We start from the raw sequence: 19,066 nt of genomic DNA, 5'->3' as shown, positions 1-19,066 counted from the left end.
TGGAGCTAATCTCTGGTCACAATGAGTTGTGGTTATGCAGTTGCAGGGTGGATGCTATAGGTTTACAATATAGTACCTTTGCCTTGTGCGGCTCCTGAAGTTGCTTTCAGGGGTCGCTTCTTTGTATTTGGTTGCAATTCAAGCAGATCTGATCTGAGTTGCAAATCCACCTCTTAGGTGACCACATCTTTGGAGGTGCTCCCTTTTCTACTCAGAACTCTCTATTTTGCCACTTTTAAAAATGGCAGAATCCATTCTTGGCTGTATAGACCATGTACCCCATGCTAGTGGTGTGGCTAGTCTTCTGGGGTTCTGCACCTCCTTACTACTTAATTGTCCCTCTCATAATCAGTGGGGAATGAATCATTTATGTCAACAATACAGAGTCTCAAGGAAATTGTATTAGAGACCCCCAACCACATATTCACAGTATGTAGTGTATAGTTTTTCTCTGCTCGTGTGGTAAGGTGGATAGTATCATCAATGGGTAATCATCACTTGAGGGCTCAGTTCTCCAAGTGATTAACCATCCTCCACCAGGAGAGAGACTGTCTGTGTACTGGCAGTTGTGAAAAGTGAGTAAAAATATCTACTATCCTGTATAAGGAGGTTATTGGTCAGCAGAGGGATATGATTAAAAGAAACTGTAATGCTGAGGTGGATTAGTTACTAGTCCATAGCACCTTATGGGAGGGCAACATGTTTCGGGCAGGGGTTGCTCATTCGGGTCAGTTAGCCTTCATCAGGACCAACGAGTGAGTGAGTGGTCTCAATTTAAGAACTCTCGAAAACTACTGCGGTTAAGTAAATCCACTTACCCATCTTCGTCTGTGAGCATAATTGCTCATAGCTGATGTGGTCATAGGTGCACAGTTTTGCCTATGACTGAAAGAAGAAAACAAAAACAAGAAAAACATATCAGGGAACAAAACAAGGAAGTAGCTCTAGCACATGAGGTGTACTGCACTCTGCACTAACAGCATGATCAACTATTGAGATTTAAATCCAGTCACCTGTGAAATACATAGCCCTCAATTAGTTAAAACCCTGTTATGAACCATTACTGGTGCTATGCCTTGAAGTCTGTTTCTTCCATTATACCCTTTTCAAAGTGCTGGCATATCATCAGATCAGTAGACAGAGGTACAGGAAGAGAAAGACTTACTTTAGATTAAACAGTTTATTAAAGTAGTAGAACCAACACTGTAGTCCACTGCTGCTTTCTTCAAAGGCTATACATTTACCACCATATTGTATTTTGGTGGCTATATCATAATACTGGACACTAGGGACCCGATTCACAAAGGTAAAACGAGACTCACAAATGCCATTTGTGAATACCAAAAGTCGTAAAGTTAAACTTTTGGTATTCACAAAGGGCATTTACGAGTAGTAAATGTCCTTTGTGAATACCAAAAGTCGTAAAGTTAGACTTTCATCTCAGTTTGCCTTTGTGAATCGGGCTGTAGGTTGGTATCTCTCCGTGGATGAGTTCTGCAGAGTGTACCCTTCGTTCTACTTTAACAGAATCACTTCATAAAAATAATTTCACAAACTTCAAATACTTAGGCAAATTCCAAGGATGAAAGGAATGGCATATTGTCAGTACAATCAGCAAATGTGGCACTGTTACTGAAGTATATTCTACAGACAGATGAGCCTTCACCAAGGTGACAAATCCTTGCATCGGGCCTATGTGGTGTAGAGAGAAATAGAAGGAATTAGGAGAGGAAGTAGATAAGAGAGAAAAATGAGTAGAGTGTGGCATGATTTATTTAAAACTGGGGTGGGATGGAGGACGGCAAACACAGGAATGAAAAAAGTTTGTGAGAGAGAAGTGGAGGAAAGACAAGTAAATGAAGCACTACAGAAAACGATAAGAAATTCAGAACAGAAATAAAAGAAAGATGAAAAGGAGAGCACAAAAGAGAAAAGAGAGAGGAAGAAAGAGAATACATAGAGGTAAAGAATGTACAAACAGAGGGCATATCTATTAAGAAAAGTAGGGCAATATAGAGACGAGGATGGGTAATGGAGGTAGGAAGTAAATAAGGGCACGGTATACCAGTGTTTTTGCCAAGCTGTCAGTTCAGCAACCCCAGTAAGGGAGATAGTATATCAAGATTGAGCTTGTAAAGTTCATTGACAAATGTTCATGTGATTGCAAATGATAGGATCAACAAAAGGTGATAGGGGCAAGCTTACAGGATATGGCAATACTAGAGGTTACAGCAGTACCAGCAGGACCCTGACTGATTTCAGCAAGACGTTAACTATGTGGCATCAACATCACTGTTAAGCAGATTTGCAGAGCGCAATATCACCCAGATGGGTATCCTGGCAATGAGCAGTTGTGAGTTTAGACACGCCTAGGGCGTAGTGGGACTACTTGAAAGGTCAGATCTTAAACTTATTGGGAAATTCAAGAAGTAAGGTGGAGGCTCTTATGTGTAGCAACAGGTTGTTCCATGCTTTAGGAGCAATGTAGAAGAAGGCTTGATCACCGGATATTATTGTCTGTATGCGTGGTATTTGTGAAAGTAGGAATCCATGTGAACTGAGGTGACTGGAAGGTTTGTGAAAGCAGATGCGACACTGACAGCATAGAAGGTGCAAGACAACGGTTTTAAAGAGTCTCTGCAAATGTACTGACAGCAAATGACACGAGTGAGAGTGGTGATTACATTCTCTAAACTACAGATATTTCTGTAGAACTGGTGTCAGTATTAGACACGTCTGAGAGATTTCCATAAATATCTTTGGAGTATCTGACAGTCTTTTGCAGTCAAAGTAGTTTTTCAATGATGACCCATGGTAACAGTGCTTCCATTGGCTACTCCCCAAAATCTTTGGATATGTTGAAATATTGTGAAAATGTTTGCTAGAAATGTTCATATGGGGTACACAATTTATGCAACATTTTGCAGCATGCATATGTTTTGTTACATTACAGCCAACCGTGATTTCCACAATATTCAGAACATGTTGGGAGATTTGGTAATAAACATCAGAAATAACAATACCAGCTATGAAGTGGGTTGGCCAATAGGACATAAAAAAATGTGCATTAATGGAAATCCTTAGTGATAAACAAACTTTTCTGCCTGTTCATTTGCAATCTATGTGGAGTATGAGGTGGCGTGCAGCATTACCAGACTTTATCCCAGCCTAACTGCTGTATCTAGTGCTCAGTAAATCGTGCAGACTAGAATTAAATACCTGGTAATCAGATTTTCTGAAATTGTTGGGTTCCACACTGTTTATTATTTTGGTCATTGTTTTAAGCCAGTTTTGGACACACCTTCGAAGTTTGACTCTGGGGAATTTCGCAGAGGTACATAAAAAGGGAAGCAACCTTTACAACGCATTAATTACATCGCACTACCTTTACAACGCAGTCATTAGAACGCAACGTCCTTTACATTGCATGCCATTACAATGCAGCCATTACATCGCATGTCACTACAATGCATGTCATTACAACACATGTCACTACAACGCATGCCGTCACAATGCAATATAAGGTAAGTAATGGTGAATAGTACTTTTTAACCCTCCCCTATCCAACACTTACCCTAATGTTGCACTCACTGGAGTGGGAATAGTAATTTTTACCCCTACACTATCCAACACTTACCCTACTGTTGCACTCACTGGAGTGGGAATAGTAATTTTTATCTCTACACTATCCAAAACTTACCCTACTGTTGCACTCACTGGAGTAGGAGTAGTATTTTTACCCCTACACTCTCCAAAACTTACCCTACTGTTGCACTAAAAGTAATATGCGTTGTAATGGTATGCGTTGTAATGGAATGCATTGTAAATGCAGTTTCTAAAAATGCATTGTGATGGCATGTGATTTAAAATCATGGGTTGTAATGGATGTTGCGATGTAAAAACTGCATTGTAAAGGCTTGCGTTGTAAATGTTTGTGTTGTATCATCATACATCCACATACAAACTCTGGCAGATTCCGTGGAGTGCTGCCAACAGATGGAAATATGCATTTTGCGCTGCAATGTAGCACCAGTAGCATCAGCGGTGCTGAAAAATTAGAGCGTACATCACCATGATGTGCTCAATAGCACTGCTATTTGAGTTGATTTTGCTACTGCTCTAGTAGAAAACCTACTTGAGAGGCAGTAAATCTACTTTAGAAGTAGCCCTTTAACTGAAACCGCTTGACACGGCCCACGTCTACTTGCATTAGAAAATGAAGCCAGGGGATGCCAAATCTTGCTCACTTTTCTGATTGCTCATGGAACAAATTTCACTACGTGGCGATGGGCGGATTTGGCCAGAACTCTTTTTCACAAGAGTAATACAGAGTCACCAAATTCCGCAAATTCTGTGGTCAGAATGAAACATTCCGCCCAGCTGTATTCTTCAGGGAGAGGCTACTGGAGATAGCCCATCTGAATGAGTGAAGGTTTTCGGCATTATTTGAACACCAGGGGGCATATTTACTAAGAAGTGACGGATTGCGGCGTTGGTCTTCCACACTCCGCCACTTCTGAAACTCAGGACTGCACTATATTTACAACAATATGGTGCAGCTCTGCGTTTCCCCCTCCGCTGGCGCTAAATTTAGCAGCCTAGTGCCAACGCAGACACCCTTGCACCATAGTGCAAGGGTGTCTGCGCTGAGGGGATGATTGTTTATGAGCAGGAAGGTGTCCCTTCCTGAACATAAAAAATATTTAAATGTTGTTTTGTAACTTCTATGTGTGCTTCTTAATGCAGCACACATAGAAATTGCAAATCGTCATTTTTTTAAAATATTGGGATACCTCCCTGCACATAAACAAACAATGGCGTTTTGCTATTTCCATGTATGCTGCACAATGCAGCACACATGGAAACAGCAAAAACAAGGAAAAATTAAACATTTATCCACGTTTTGCCAGGTTAAGACCAGGATTTCCCTGGTTTTCATTTTGGCGCTGCCTCCTATTTACACCACCCTTGTAAATAAGGGGTAGCGTCAAAATGAATGGGTGTTGTGGTGCAACGCCCATGGCAACCCCCATTGCCCTCCCCTTTCACGCCAAGTATAGCGTGAAAGGGTGCCTTATTTACGAGGCAGTTTTAAGCCACATTAAGTGGCTTAACGCTGCTTTGTAAATAAGGCAAAGCCCCTATCGCCACTATAACGTCCTGAAAAGTGGCGTTGTGGTGGCGATAGAAGTTTGTATATAGGCCCCCTGGTGTAACTCCCGCCTCTCCCGGACTGTTTGTAATGCTTCAAAGCAGAGAAAAATATCCTGTAATGGGAGATACCACTCAATATTCCATCTCCTGAAAATTATTGAACGGTTTTAATGACCCTTGTATTTTGGAATCAGTAACAGGTTCATAGAAATAAGACACATGAGTTCACATTGAGAAGTCAAATAGCTAAACTTTTCTAATTAAAATGTGTTTTATTTTCAGATGGTCCTATGTTTCAACGATATAATGTATGTGATTACGTTACAGATAAATGACAACAAAAGGGCAACTCTTGGGTACCAGTGCCTGCGTTACTGATAGAGCACGCGTTGCTCTCTTGCTGGGTGTGCAAGGCCCAGACAGCGACAATAACCCTATTGCAGCCAATGCACTCTTCACAATCCCGCCACGCGCCCACGCCTGCTCTGTGAACAACCCCGTTAGGGAAAAGTGGACGGTTCCGGGAAGACCCCAGTCTGCCTTTCCCTTCAGGTAGACACTAGCCTCGCATTCAAACTGGGGCCTTGAACCCATCACCGACAGATGCAGTGAGTGACCGCACCACCCCTGGCAGTGCTACCTCAGGGGTTCCCTGAGACTCCCACTTCCCCGTTAAAGGGGCACCCTCCGGGTGTACCCACAGTGCGCCACCACGATGTGACGTGCATCAGTCCACCTTCCAGATGCATCATTGACCATGTATGTTTCTGTAATGTGGCGTGGGTGCAGAGGCAAAGGGTCCTCTCATTTACACATTAGCACGTGGGCCACATCTCCATACAATCAGAGAACACCCCCATTTGATCAGCCGTGTTGCAGAAGGGGCCGTGCAAGCATCCGCGGACTTTGCTGTAACACCTCAGTTCTCAAGGGCGCAAACACCAGGCGCACGTGCTCGCTGCTACACCCAGGGCACCTTGGGGCAGATTTATGTTCCCTGGCGCATCCCTGCAAATCAGCATGGATGCGCCAGGGAAGATGCGTCACGCAAGTTTGCCCTTAAGCCACCGCAGATGCGCCGCATTTACAATGCGGCGCATCCTGGCGCAAGGACAAGCAGATGCATGACGCATGTGCCGGCGTAAGGTTGGCGCAGTGCTGAAGTTGTGTCGCAGGCGCGACGCAACTCCAGCACTGTTCCAACCTGCCCTATCTGTAACGTGGTGCGTCAAGCCTTACGCCTGCTTCAAGCAGGCGCAGAGTTTTGACGCATCAGCGTTGGAAAAGTGACTCAGTCAAATCTTATAGATTTCACTGAGTCACTTTTCAGGGGCGTTCCTGCGACGGAACGCCCCCCTGCGTTGAAACACCCACATGAAACCTGACGCAGGTTTCATGTGGCGCAGGGCTTTACACCGTGACGCATCTCCATAGATGTGTCACGATGTAAATAGGGCGCAACATGGCGCAGGGTTTACGCCGCCGCTGCGTCACAAAAGTGACGCAACGGCGGCGTAAAAGGGGCGCAAGTCAGATATAAATCTGCCCCCTTGTATATTATGGCTCAGAAAGCAAATATCAATGAGCACTCTAACAATATTGATATGCTTTTTGATGTACGTTTAGGGCTTTGTGACGAATAAAGAAATGTTTTAAGTTTTAAGACAATGAGCACTGCAGGTAAATATATATATATATGTGTATGTTTTGAATTACGTTTGTGTTAATTTATCCTGGGCATGGTTTTTAACGGGCATCATTCTTTTCGCTGTTTTATTGGATTTGCTACTAAAGATGAGCCTGAGATTAATTTACTTGCACTGAAACATTTTTCCTATTTTTTTTTCATTACAGTCGACCCCAAGTGAGATCTGCTTCGGTTGCAGGTATTTCTAGAAATTTATATAAACTAAACTTATGAATACTGAACTTTTCTCATCATGGTACAAATGAAGGGAAACAAGTTATTTATACTCATACGTACATGTTACTGATTAGCAAATTAGAGGGCATCCCACCCTCACTATTTTGATTGAATGCCCCTGCCTACACTTCAAACAGGGAAGATTGGACACCCTCCACCAGCATGCTGTTGAGAAAGACATTGCTAATAAGTACACACTCAGGGGCATATTAACAAGGAACAGGGAAAATTAACGCTAAGGGTGCTTAGCGTTACTTTTTTCAATGCCCGTTATCGCTGGATAATATCGCCTGGTTGTCGCGTTATTAACAACGCTAACCGTCTAGGCGATAAGAAATCCAGCGATAGCGGCATTTTGGGAGGTTATCTCTGGTAATGCAGCGATAAAACTACAAGGATAGGGATATCCTTTTTGATAGCTCATGGTGGACTTGGCCATGTAATCCACCTCCCATTGGATTACATGGCTAAGTCTGAAAATTAGCAGACGTAAAAAAGCAGCGTTAACTGTGGTTAGCGCTGCTTTTTTTGTCTCTAACAGGGTTAGCGTGAAGCTTGATAATAGGAGAAATGTCGCTAAGCGACATTTCTCCTATTATTTTGCTCTGGAACGCCCACTTTGCATCTCATTAGAGATGCAAAGGGAAGCGTAATGAAAAAGGGTGCTAATATGCGATTTTGCATGTTAGCACTTTGTTGTTGATAGGGCGATATTTTTATCTCCTCTTCTTTGGCTTTTAAAGCCAAAAATGAGGAGATAAAGCCCTTGTTGATATGCCCCTCGGTTTGGTTGTCTTAGACTTAGTTAAGGAACTACCGGGGATGTTCTGATTGTGCCGAGCAAAATATGAACCTATGGATGCATTCAGCCCGTCACTTGGAAATGAGGTGAAGTATTGTAGGCCTGATGGTGAGGAGCAGTAGACTGAGGGTTAAAACAGTTCTTCCAGAGGCACCATATACCGACGAAATCCCTTGTGTGAGAGTACGGCTCTTTGGTAGATGCCATGGGGTGTAGGGGCTGGTAAGAGAGGAGTCATTCGTGACTGAAGACTGCAGTTCCCATACCCAAAGAGAGGGTTTCTAATAGTATCAGATTGTCTACAGTGTCAAATAATGATGGTGAAGTGTTGGGCTACCCCAAGAGGCAAGCGTCTCTATTGTCGCGAATCGTAAGGGCAGCACAAACTAGATAGCTTGTAGTGTCATTGCTCTTTCACGAACAGTTTCTGCGTTAGTACCAGTTAAAGTGGGGGTGCAATTTGAGCAGCTTGAACAAAGCCCTTGTCATGACTTAGCAATGTCTGGAGTCAGAAGCTTCCTCTTCACTCCTACAATGCGTCACGTGTTTCGAAACCTACGAACTCGAGTAGACTGGGGGAAAGTTTATTTGGGCAGAGAAATACCAGCTGAGGAGACGGCCTTCTGGTGGAGTCAATAAGGGTTTCAATGCACGCTTAGGGATGGTTACCTCTGACTCTGGAAGACAGAAGACAAGATTTAGAAACATTTCTGTCTTCAACTAGGGTGCTCTCTATTCTAATGCGCCAAGACGCCTCTGGGCATAAGCTGCGCGTTATAAATTAAATTTACATTACATTAGAATGCGCTTGACATAATTGTAAATACATAACATAAGTGAGCACTTTATTTCTTAATAAATACATGCATTGAATTCAAATACTTAGAAATAAGCACGAGGGTCTGTATTATAAATGACCTTTGTCGTGTATAGCAACTCAGTTCATGAAAAGGTCCTGAGGAAACTGAGGAGACATCTTTTCTGGCAATCCATACCATGTAATTGGAAGGGCGTTTGTTTTCTTCTGACAATTCTCAGTAGTGACGTAGAAACCCTATGCATGATCTCCAAGTCTTTGTATTCCATATGTTCATAGATACTGAAATGACAAGAAGCTTCAGTTCAGCAAGTGTTAGTGGTGAGACTCAAATAAGGATGTCAAATGAACTGGTAGCATATTTTATTCCGTGTGGATATATCTAAATTCCCTTAAAAAGGCCATCATTATTCCATTCATGTTCTCATCCCTAGAGGTATTGTGAGAATTCACTTGCCATTTTGGATATGGATAAAGATAACTTTCTTCTTCCAAACTTTCCTGCATCTGCATTGAGACATCAATGTATGAATACATCAGTTATGCAAAAGCAGGTTTGAATAAATGTATAGAGCCAAAGTAAGTGGTCGGAGGTCTAAAATAAAATATAATTAATGGGAGCAACTGGCCTTCCTGTTTCATCTGTGACCAGTAAAATCACCTTCCCCTCCTGCTAGTTGCCATACGGCTTCCTACGGAGCTGGCCTTCAGGTTCCTGACAGTGCTGAACAATTTTCTGCAGGCAAGGGAATCAGATGATTGGGGGCGGTAGTTTTAAACATTATTGGGATGAAGGTTAGCATATCAAGGATGAATATGTGCCTGTTTTTAGTGAGAATGGTAAGATGCCTGTACACAAAGCAGGAATAAAAATGTCAGGGTTAGGTGTTATTTTTTAAATATTCGTGCAGCATTTTCAATTTAAAAGCACGGTCATGCACGTATATATGGCTTAGTGGAAAACAAAATATAGAAAAAGCATAAAAACGAATCATATAAATTGCACCTCAAAGGAAAATGTAAAACCGCTTTCAAACATATTTTCCCAATATAAAAAAAGAAATTTCCAGGAACTGCCAACTCCCAAAATAATTGAAAGGGATTGAATTCAGTTTACTTTTTCCCTTTGCAGCTCAGGATTCTGTCTATCTATGCCTTCTCATGGTCATAGTCCTCAGTCTATTCACTAGAATGAATTTTTAAACCATCTGCATGTTAGCAGTTAAAATCCACTTTATTTAACACAAAGACCCCACGTGTTATGAACCTTGGCATGAGATGAACTATACACAACATATGGGCATGGAGAGGGGCTCCTCCGAACTTCTTTGGTGCCTAAATCTCCCATTGCCAAGTAGGTCAATGGTATACATTATGTTGTAACTTCCCCTTTAATATATGATTCTCTGACGGGAATGTTATGTACATCAGTGGAAGTTGTGGGGACCTCGGGGAGTCAGAGTGTCAGTTACCTCGACTGCTTCTTGGGAAATTATCTGGTGGGTGTAAATAAACCTCCTCTTCAAGACTTAATAGATGAATCCACCTTTTTATAACTGGAGACGAGGATGGAATAGAGTATGGGTGCAATTTGGTGAGGCATTGCAGCTTTGATGCATTTACTACATGATAAGTACAAGTGGAGTAAGCTCAGAATAAGGGCCTGACTTAGATTATTGCGGACGGCTTACTCCGTCCGCCTGACCTGGCCGTTCAGGCTCTACTGTTCTCATCAGGAGCAGGGTCAAGTCTGATTTGCATATGGCTGGGGTGCCTTGATGAGCAAAAGAATGACAATGGATTCAACCCAGATCTGTGGCCGGGTTTGAGTTTCTGAAAAGTTTCAGCACTTTGTCCATCATCTTATTGTGTTTGCCACTTTCTAAAAGTGGTATTTCTAAAAGTGAGGTTAAATCCAACTTTACCAGTAAGGAGTTTTTATCATCACCATTCCAAAGATATGAAATATAAAAAAGCGACTCCTCTTTGATCAGGAATTACAGGCTGTCGAACTGCCACGGTTGAGTCGTCATAAAGATAAATGGTAATTTGGACTGTAGTGTAGACGGCTGTACAGCTCTATGGCTGCTGCTTTCCCCTGACTGCCATTACGGAGGTCAAGGATAGCTGTCGGAGTAGGTGATAGTCCAGCCGTTGGTCTGGCCACAGACAGCTTACATTGTAATCCGGTAGTGAGACCGTCGACTACTCGGTGGTCAAGCTGACACAACCGCTAACACTGGAGCTATCCTTTCCAATGATTTTTAACTATTTTACCTGTTATTTACACAAGAGAAGCAAGAGGAATCATCAACTTGTACAAATTTTAAAACATTACTTTGAGTTAACTATGGTATTAAGCTATTGCCAGTGGCGGGGAAGTGAATTTATATTGTTAGGAAGAGAAAACAGCACTAATATGTATTCATTATGTTACAGCTGATGACTTGTCACATTGCAAAATCATTCAGAGCACAGATGCTCTTTACAAATATAGAAGATTATTTTCTTTACAGAAACACTTAAGAGTCCAGGTTGTTTCATGTATCTGCCATTAAGGTTTCCTTGATATTTTACAGAGCTTTCACCAACCATAGAGTAGGCTACGCAGAGATTGTCATGTTTGGAATAAATAAAAAAGTACTGAAATAATTCAGAGAGTTGTGGATATTGGCATTGCTGCGCTGGTATCCTGATTACCAGATTTGTATGGACCTTAAATCCCTTTGCTTGGATCTATTACATAAATTCGAAACCACTAATATCGACCTACAGACATATGGAGTCCTAAATATCGATGCCGAAAATATCATCTCCCTATACTTATGAATGAAGGTATTATCATATGCTGACAATACACAGATCATTGTGTCAATCCCCAAGAATTCAGGCTCTACTTCAGAAAACCTCTTGCTATGTATGTCAGCAGGGGCAGACTGGATGGGACAAAACTTTATAAAACTAAATGGTGAAACAAATGATGTATCATCAAGCTGGAATAGCAGCTGGTGGCCTGACACATTAGGTACCTGGCCCATCCCAGGGAAGAAGGCTAAAAATCTTGGAGTCTTCTTAGACACTGAAATTGGTCTTAATGCCCAGGCTAATTGCACTGTGGCGACCTGCATCTGGGTCATAAGGATGCTCAGGAAAATCCTTCCACTTATCCCTTAGCCCGCACGTAAGCAAGTTGCACTAGCCCTGGTTATGTCCAGACTAGACTAGTGTAGCTCTCTTCACTTAGACTTCAACACGAGCACCCAGCACAAATTTCAAGTGGTACAGAATGCGCTGGCAAAATAACTCTTGATATTCCCAGACGCCAATCAGCTACTAGGGGTTTGGAGGCCTTACATTGTCTCCCCATTAGAAAGCACATTATGTTTAAAGCAATAAGCATAGTGCATAAGAGCATAGTGCATAAGGCCCTTTTTCTCCCCAGTCTAGATATGTTCCGCTGGTACTCTCTAGGGGGAGACCTTAGATCGGCTCATTGAAATCTGCACATTGTGCCTACAATTGTGACAAGCAGACTTTGGAACTCGCTCCTGCAAAGCCTGATGGCTATCCCTCAGTTTTTGCCCTTGAGGAAGGCACTCAAGACCTGACTCTATTTGCTATAGACAGTTCTTTCATAATGAATATACATGCAGGGAATGGTTTTCTGGACAGTCAGCTACAGCGCCTTGATGCCTTTGGGTCTTTATCACACTCTATAAATTTTAAATCGAAACAAATACTAACACATACTCACTACTACATTCTCATACTGTCAGTGACACAAGCACACACTCACTCATATAACCACTCTTACAATCACACACACACATACAGTCACTTATACATTCCAACACTCAACCTATACTGCCTTTCACATATGCACTCACCCATATACCACTGACACATCCATTCATTCACCGACACAGCCATACAGACTCAGTCACCCATACATCTCCTCACAGACTCACTCACTAACCCATACAGCCACTACCTCACCCACTCACTCATCCATACAGACAGTCACACACCCCCTCACTCACACACACAGACATTCATACACCCATACAGGTCCTCAGACACCCACTGAATCACCCATGTATCCATTCACCTACCCACTCACCTACCCATACAGCCACTTAGACACCAACTGACAGACTGATGCAGTCATTGAGACAATCTAGTCAGTCACCCATGCATTCACTGAAATGCCTAATCACATACAGTCAGTCACGCACCCACTCAATCATCCATACAGGCACTCATACACCCACTGATTCATCAATACATCTTTGGTATATATATATTTAAGACTCATAACATTTTTAAAAACACTTACAGACACTGTATGTTGTCACAGTGATGTCATCAGCAATGTCATTTGAGATATCATCAATGATGTCGTCAGTGATATCAATGACCATGCCATGTGTGATGTAATATGTGAAGTCATAAGCAGTGTATTGCGGGGGCAAGTTATAGTGAGCTCAGCTAACTATAGCTGTCGAATTTCACTAGTTTTGTATGAGTGAAACATGAGCCTAACTATAACATCTCTGTAACCTTTGTTTTTTTAACTGAATTCCTAAGGTTTTTTAAATGCTAATTCCTAACTATAACATCTCTGTAACCTTTCATTTTTTCTGTGAATCTCAAAGGTATTTTTAATTTTATTTCCTAACTGTAACCTGTAAACTTTGAGAGTGGGTATGTAAGTGGCTGTATAGGTTGGTGACGGGGTGTGTGAGTGGCAGTATGGGTCTGTGAGTTAGTGTGTAAATTATGGATAATTACGAAAGTGCATGAGTAGTGCCTGGGTGATTGTGTGATTGCATAGGTAGTGCCTGTGTGATTCTATGAGTGCACTTGCCAAGGATACGCTACGAATACCGGGTGTTTTTGACAAAGCGTAAAGCACATTTCTAGACATATTTTAGTTAAAGTTTTAGTGTAGCTATTTAGTAAGATACTAATTTAACTTTCCATTTGTATTCATTTGTCAAAATAACAACATAAAAAATGCATTTTACTTCTTCACAGCAACACCGGAGATCACAATGACAGATATGTAGACATATTTTACAGAAAGTTTGAGTCTAGTCTTAGTAACAAAATGGTTTAACTTTATTTTAACAACACATTTTGTAAAAAACAATAGTTTATAAAAATAACATTCCTCATCGAAACTCACAAAAAGAACACAGGTACCAAACAAAGAAATGGAATTGGTTTACACAGTTTTACAGCTAATTTTGTGCAATGTGCAATATGTTGCAAGCCATATGACAAGACATACAAATAAAAAATATTTTTGCGGGACTACGTCCATGGTTTGCCATCTAAAAACTTATAATGTCAATCATCTAAAAGCAGCCAGAAGGCAACACAAGGCTGAAGGACCCACAACTTCAATAGTAGCCACAACAACACCAGGGCAGAGAGTCCCTTCAGATGTCCAATCTCAACTTCAAGATTCCGCTCCAGAGTTTCCCCAGATGGCATCATACTGCATGGATTGTGGAAATGTAGTGAATGCTGGAGAGCACTTCATAACAATCCTTCACAATGTTGCAAAGAATCATAAATGTTGATGTCTTTTCATTTTTGGCCCTTTATAGTTTTTCTACTTTAGCTGACATTTTATTATCATCTAATTTATTGTAACAGCACTTACATCTAACTTGCTGGATGGACAAGTCAAAGCATTCCTCTACAAATAAATACACACCTGACTTTTGCCAGTTATCATTATTTTCTTTTTCACTTTTCACTTGTTTGAATCATGTAGTGAGTGTGTTGACAACATATACAAACATACTCTGTTTTTTAGACCACACTGTGTTAAATTTTGTAATCTCTTCTTCAGAACTATCAGCTGAAATATCTGTGGCTTGTTCTGCAACTCCTCCTCTTAACAACTCTACATTTTCCCAGGTATCCTGCTCAGGACCAAAGAAACAAAACTACACATCATCACAAACCTTTTCTGCGACAGTACCATGCAAAAGTGCTCTATTAATTTCTCCTAAACATAAAACAGGAGTATTCACTTAGTACAACCTCCTAACTAAAGATTGCATTGTTGAGTGATGTACAGCTAACATCCTGAAATGATGAGAGGTGCTTTGGAACACTTTCGTTGATAATCAAGTTATTGAGTGTCCCTGCAAATGTGTATGCTTTCTAATCCTGCAAGGATCCAATCCTTGTAAAGTACTTATTTTGTGTTTTAAACTTTGCCTTGGAAAGATACGTAGAAATGTCCTTAATATATCAATGGATTACTGTTGAATACTTAAAACACTACTACAATACCATTTGTATACAGGGGCCTGACTATGGCTTCTTTGTACCTCTTCCCCAAAATCATGTTCTACATTTCTAGATACCATCACCTTTTTAGCTATAGGAGTGCCATTCTTCATTTCATAACATTGTCCTCTGTAAGCAATAGCATGAACTAATCTATTATCTTGGAGATAGCTTTCCTAAATGAAGATAGGCTCTGTACTAGAAGTATGTATCCATTCTCCACTAAAAACTGTACAAATGTTACTTCTATTCACTAATCTTTTTTGCTGGTTTTGTCTCCTCATACACAACACCATTGTGTCAAGAGTCTTCATTCTATTTATAATCAAAATGAAAAGCTTCCTCTTCAAAGCGAAGGCATTATCAACAACTCTTTCAACTCGCTCATTCTGTTTCAGTGCCTCTCTCCTTCTTCTATACATTTTCATAGTTCGCAGTAAATTTATAACTCGTATAATACGAAACATCCTGGCTCTGATTTCTTAAACTGTTTCTGGCTCCTGGTTAAGGTGTGTCCATCTTTGTTACATTCTTTCTTGCTCTTGTTATATAAAATTTGGTCACCCTTATTCTTTCTCATAGTTTGAATTTTCTTTTCATTATTTTGTAATCTTTGGAAATGTCCACATATATAAATCACTCTGTAATGTATCAGTTATCTTTTAATATCATAGCACCCTCTCCCACAACACAGCTCACCATATCTCACTTGTACACGCTAAAAGACCACTTTAACCCCTTGCATGCCCGCCCCTTTCCCCGCCCAGTGCCGCGCCTTTCATTAGCGGGCGGAGTTCATGACGAGCTGGACTCGTCATGGGCACAGCGCCACCGCAGCCCATGACGAGTCCAGCTCGTCATGGGCATTGAAGGGGTTAATCCCTTTTGTAGTAAATTTTAAAATAAACATCAACCAAAGTGTAGACGTATATACAGCATCTCAATACTGTAAATCCGAAAACACAATATAAGAGCTATTTCTGTGCCTCTCTACCATTGTGTCACTGGTAGATTTAAGGGGTGCTTACAATGTTGGTTGGAAGCCTCCCACTGCTAGTCGGGAGCTTTCTGATAGCGTCAGAAGCTTTCAGACCAACTCGGTCGGTTTGCGGTCCAACATCCCAATTACAATGTCGGCAGTCAGAACGTAAACCGAGCGGTCATTCCGACTCTGGTCTGACTGGCTCTCGGAGTCTTCCTGTCAGTCGGAACCACATCCCTTATGTGCAGCATTTCTGCCATTGCAATGTTGGATTCTGACAGCCTTACTGTGCCGGCCTTTCCGACACCGAAAAGCTGTCGGGAGTGACTTTGTGGACACCTAGCAGGGCCCCCTTGCCCCCATGGCCTATGGTTGGCAGCTGAGGGGTACCTAGGGTACCCCCTGTAAAACCCTGCACTGCGTGGCACCATGGGGTGCCTGCCACAGGGTGCAGGGTTTTACGCACACACTCCATTTCTCTATAAGAGCCTGTATTACGGCTGTGATACAATCTCCAATAGAGAACAATGGGAATCTGACCAAACAGTGTTCAGTCACATCTTAATCAGGCGGTCGGGACCACCGACTGCCTGCCGGTCGGTCCCGAGGTGGAGACAGTGTCGATCGGAGGCAATTCCGACCGACATCGTAATCCGCCCCTTAGTGTTGCAGTACTTACATTTTTGAGAAACACTGCATTTAAACATCTGCACATTAATCTGTATCAAAGTATATAGCTCACTAATTCTTCCAAGTACATGCACACAATATGCCAAAGGGTACATATATAAATGAGCACATATTCCTCACTAAGAATTGTAAATACATGTGTTTGTGATTCCCTCACAATATAAGTAGTGCCTGGATGATTTCCAAAGTAAGTAGGAACTACATTGGTGGTTCCATATCTGCATAATTAGTACCTGTGTATTCACATGACTATATTGCTACTATCTGGGTGTTTGGATGAGTGCATGAGTACTGTCTGAACGATTGGATAAGTGCATAACTAATGCCTCAATGATTCAATACATGCATAGATAGTGGTTGGTTGATTATATGAGTGCTACTCTAGTCCCTGGGTGATAACAGGACCACATGCATAGTATATACATGATTTATTCAGTGCATGCATAGTTTTTACGTCATTGTTTAAGTGCATACATAGCACCTGGCAGATTGCATGAGTGCATGAGTAGTGTTTCAGTGATTGAATGAGTACATGACTGATGCCTCTGTGTTTTTGGTTAATTGAACAGGTAGTACCTGAGTGATTACAAAACTACATGTGTATTTCCTGGATAATTGAATTACTGCATCAGTATTGCCAGGCTGATTACATGAGTACATGACTAATGTCTGAGTAATTGTATAAGTCCATTGTTAAAGCTTGAGTTATTGGATAAAGCAAGTGGGCTGTTGTGATGATTATATTAGTACACAGGTATTGCCTCAGTAATTGGATGAGCGCATAGATATTGGATGGGTGATAGGTTCACTGCAATAATACTTCCTGCATAATTGGATGAGTGCATGACTAGTAGCTGATTGTTTCGATAAGTGCATGGGTTGTCCCTCAGTATTTGCCTGAGTGCATGGGTTATTCATGAGTGTTTGGATTAGTGCATGGGACGACCATGAGTGTTTAAATAACCGCACGCATAGGTACAGCTTTGCTGAATGTATATGTTAATGATTAGTGCCTGGGTGATTGGATGAATGCATGGGTGTTGCTTGCATAGTTCAATGAGTACATAATTAGTGCCTCTGTGATTAGCAGAGTGCTTGTGTATTGCCTGGGTGATGGAATAAGTGCGTACATAGTGCGAGAGTGATTCGATAACTGCCTCAGTAGTGGCTGAGGGATTGGATGAGTACCTGACTAAATCTTTCTTTTGCATTTTTATTTTAGTCCTCATCACAAAGACTTTTCAGAAATAGAGTGTTTATACCAAAAGTAACCACTTAAAGAGAGCTTTTCTTGCTGGTCTGTACCTTCCATGGCCCTTCCCCGGCACTTGGACCATTCTATATCCTGCATGGGGGTATCTTATCGGCCCTTAAGCATCTCTTGCGCGGCTTGCCCACCAACACCCAAAACTATTACTGCGCTTAATCATTGGACTTCAACAAGTTGCCGAATTCTAAATTATTACAATTTGTCTGCCCAGTACTGTTCCCAGTTATTCCAAAACTCTAGTCCTTTACTGTGTGATCCAGCTCTATCCAATAGATGTATTCTAAGCACTGAGTTCAGCCATTCTTCTACAGTAGGGGGAAGGGAATTGACCCACTTTATGCAAATGTCGCGTCTGGCGGCTAATACCAGCAGAAATAATAAATTCCTTTGTTTTTTAATAAGACTGGACCTCCCATTATCGTCTAACTTTACCCCAAACAATATCAATTGGGCGCTTACCTGTATTACTTGATGGAGAGCATCTGATAGAATCTTACCCACTTTTCCCCAGAATGTTTGAAGATGAGTGCACTGCCAAAACATGTGGATGTCATCAGCTCGCTCTTCTCCGCATTTGGGGCAACTCTTTGCTCTCCCTTTATTAAATTTCGACAACTTCTTGGGTGTCCAATACGCTCTATGCAGACTAAATGAATAGTTATTTTTCAGAGGTGCAGATTTGATAACATCCCCACATGCAGCTGCAGATACTTGCCATAGAGCTGATACGTCCAACGACGGCAGCGCCTTCCCCCAGATGTCGTTAGGTAATGTGAATTTGTCTCCTCCTTCATCGATAAGCGCCCAATACCAGTAAGCTACTTCTTTCTTTTTAAATTTCCCTTGGAGCTTCGCCTCTAGTTCTGAATTTCCCATCCCATCTTTTCCTAGGGATTTAGCCCAGCTTATTAACTGATAATGCTTAAACTTAGACAAACCCCCATTCGTTAATTCTACCAGTCAGCCCCAGTCAACAATATTAGATCCAGTTAATATTTGTCCCCATTCCACTACTCCGCTTTCTCACAACGGGACCGATAGCGCATCCTTTAAACATTCAGGCGTACCAGGCGAGTCCCAAATAGGGGCGTGGTAACAATAGTAGGGGATCTTCCACA

General features: G+C 41.6%; 1 protein-coding gene across 1 annotated transcript in view; it reads left to right on the top strand.

Moving 5' to 3' along the window:
* Positions 1-19,066, top strand: part of LOC146861822 (uncharacterized) — a 627,622-nt gene that overhangs the window by 477,697 nt on the left and 130,859 nt on the right. Inside the window, exon 8 of the mRNA XM_085643200.1 lies at positions 7,009-7,040. Coding sequence (XP_085499326.1) covers positions 7,009-7,040 — 32 coding nt within the window. The remainder of the gene's footprint in view (positions 1-7,008; positions 7,041-19,066) is intronic.

The sequence above is a fragment of the Triturus cristatus genome, chromosome 2_2, assembly GCF_964204655.1.
Source record: "Triturus cristatus chromosome 2_2, aTriCri1.1, whole genome shotgun sequence".
Classification (NCBI taxonomy): Eukaryota; Metazoa; Chordata; class Amphibia; order Caudata; family Salamandridae; genus Triturus; species Triturus cristatus.
This window is presented reverse-complemented; position numbering and strand designations above follow the sequence as displayed.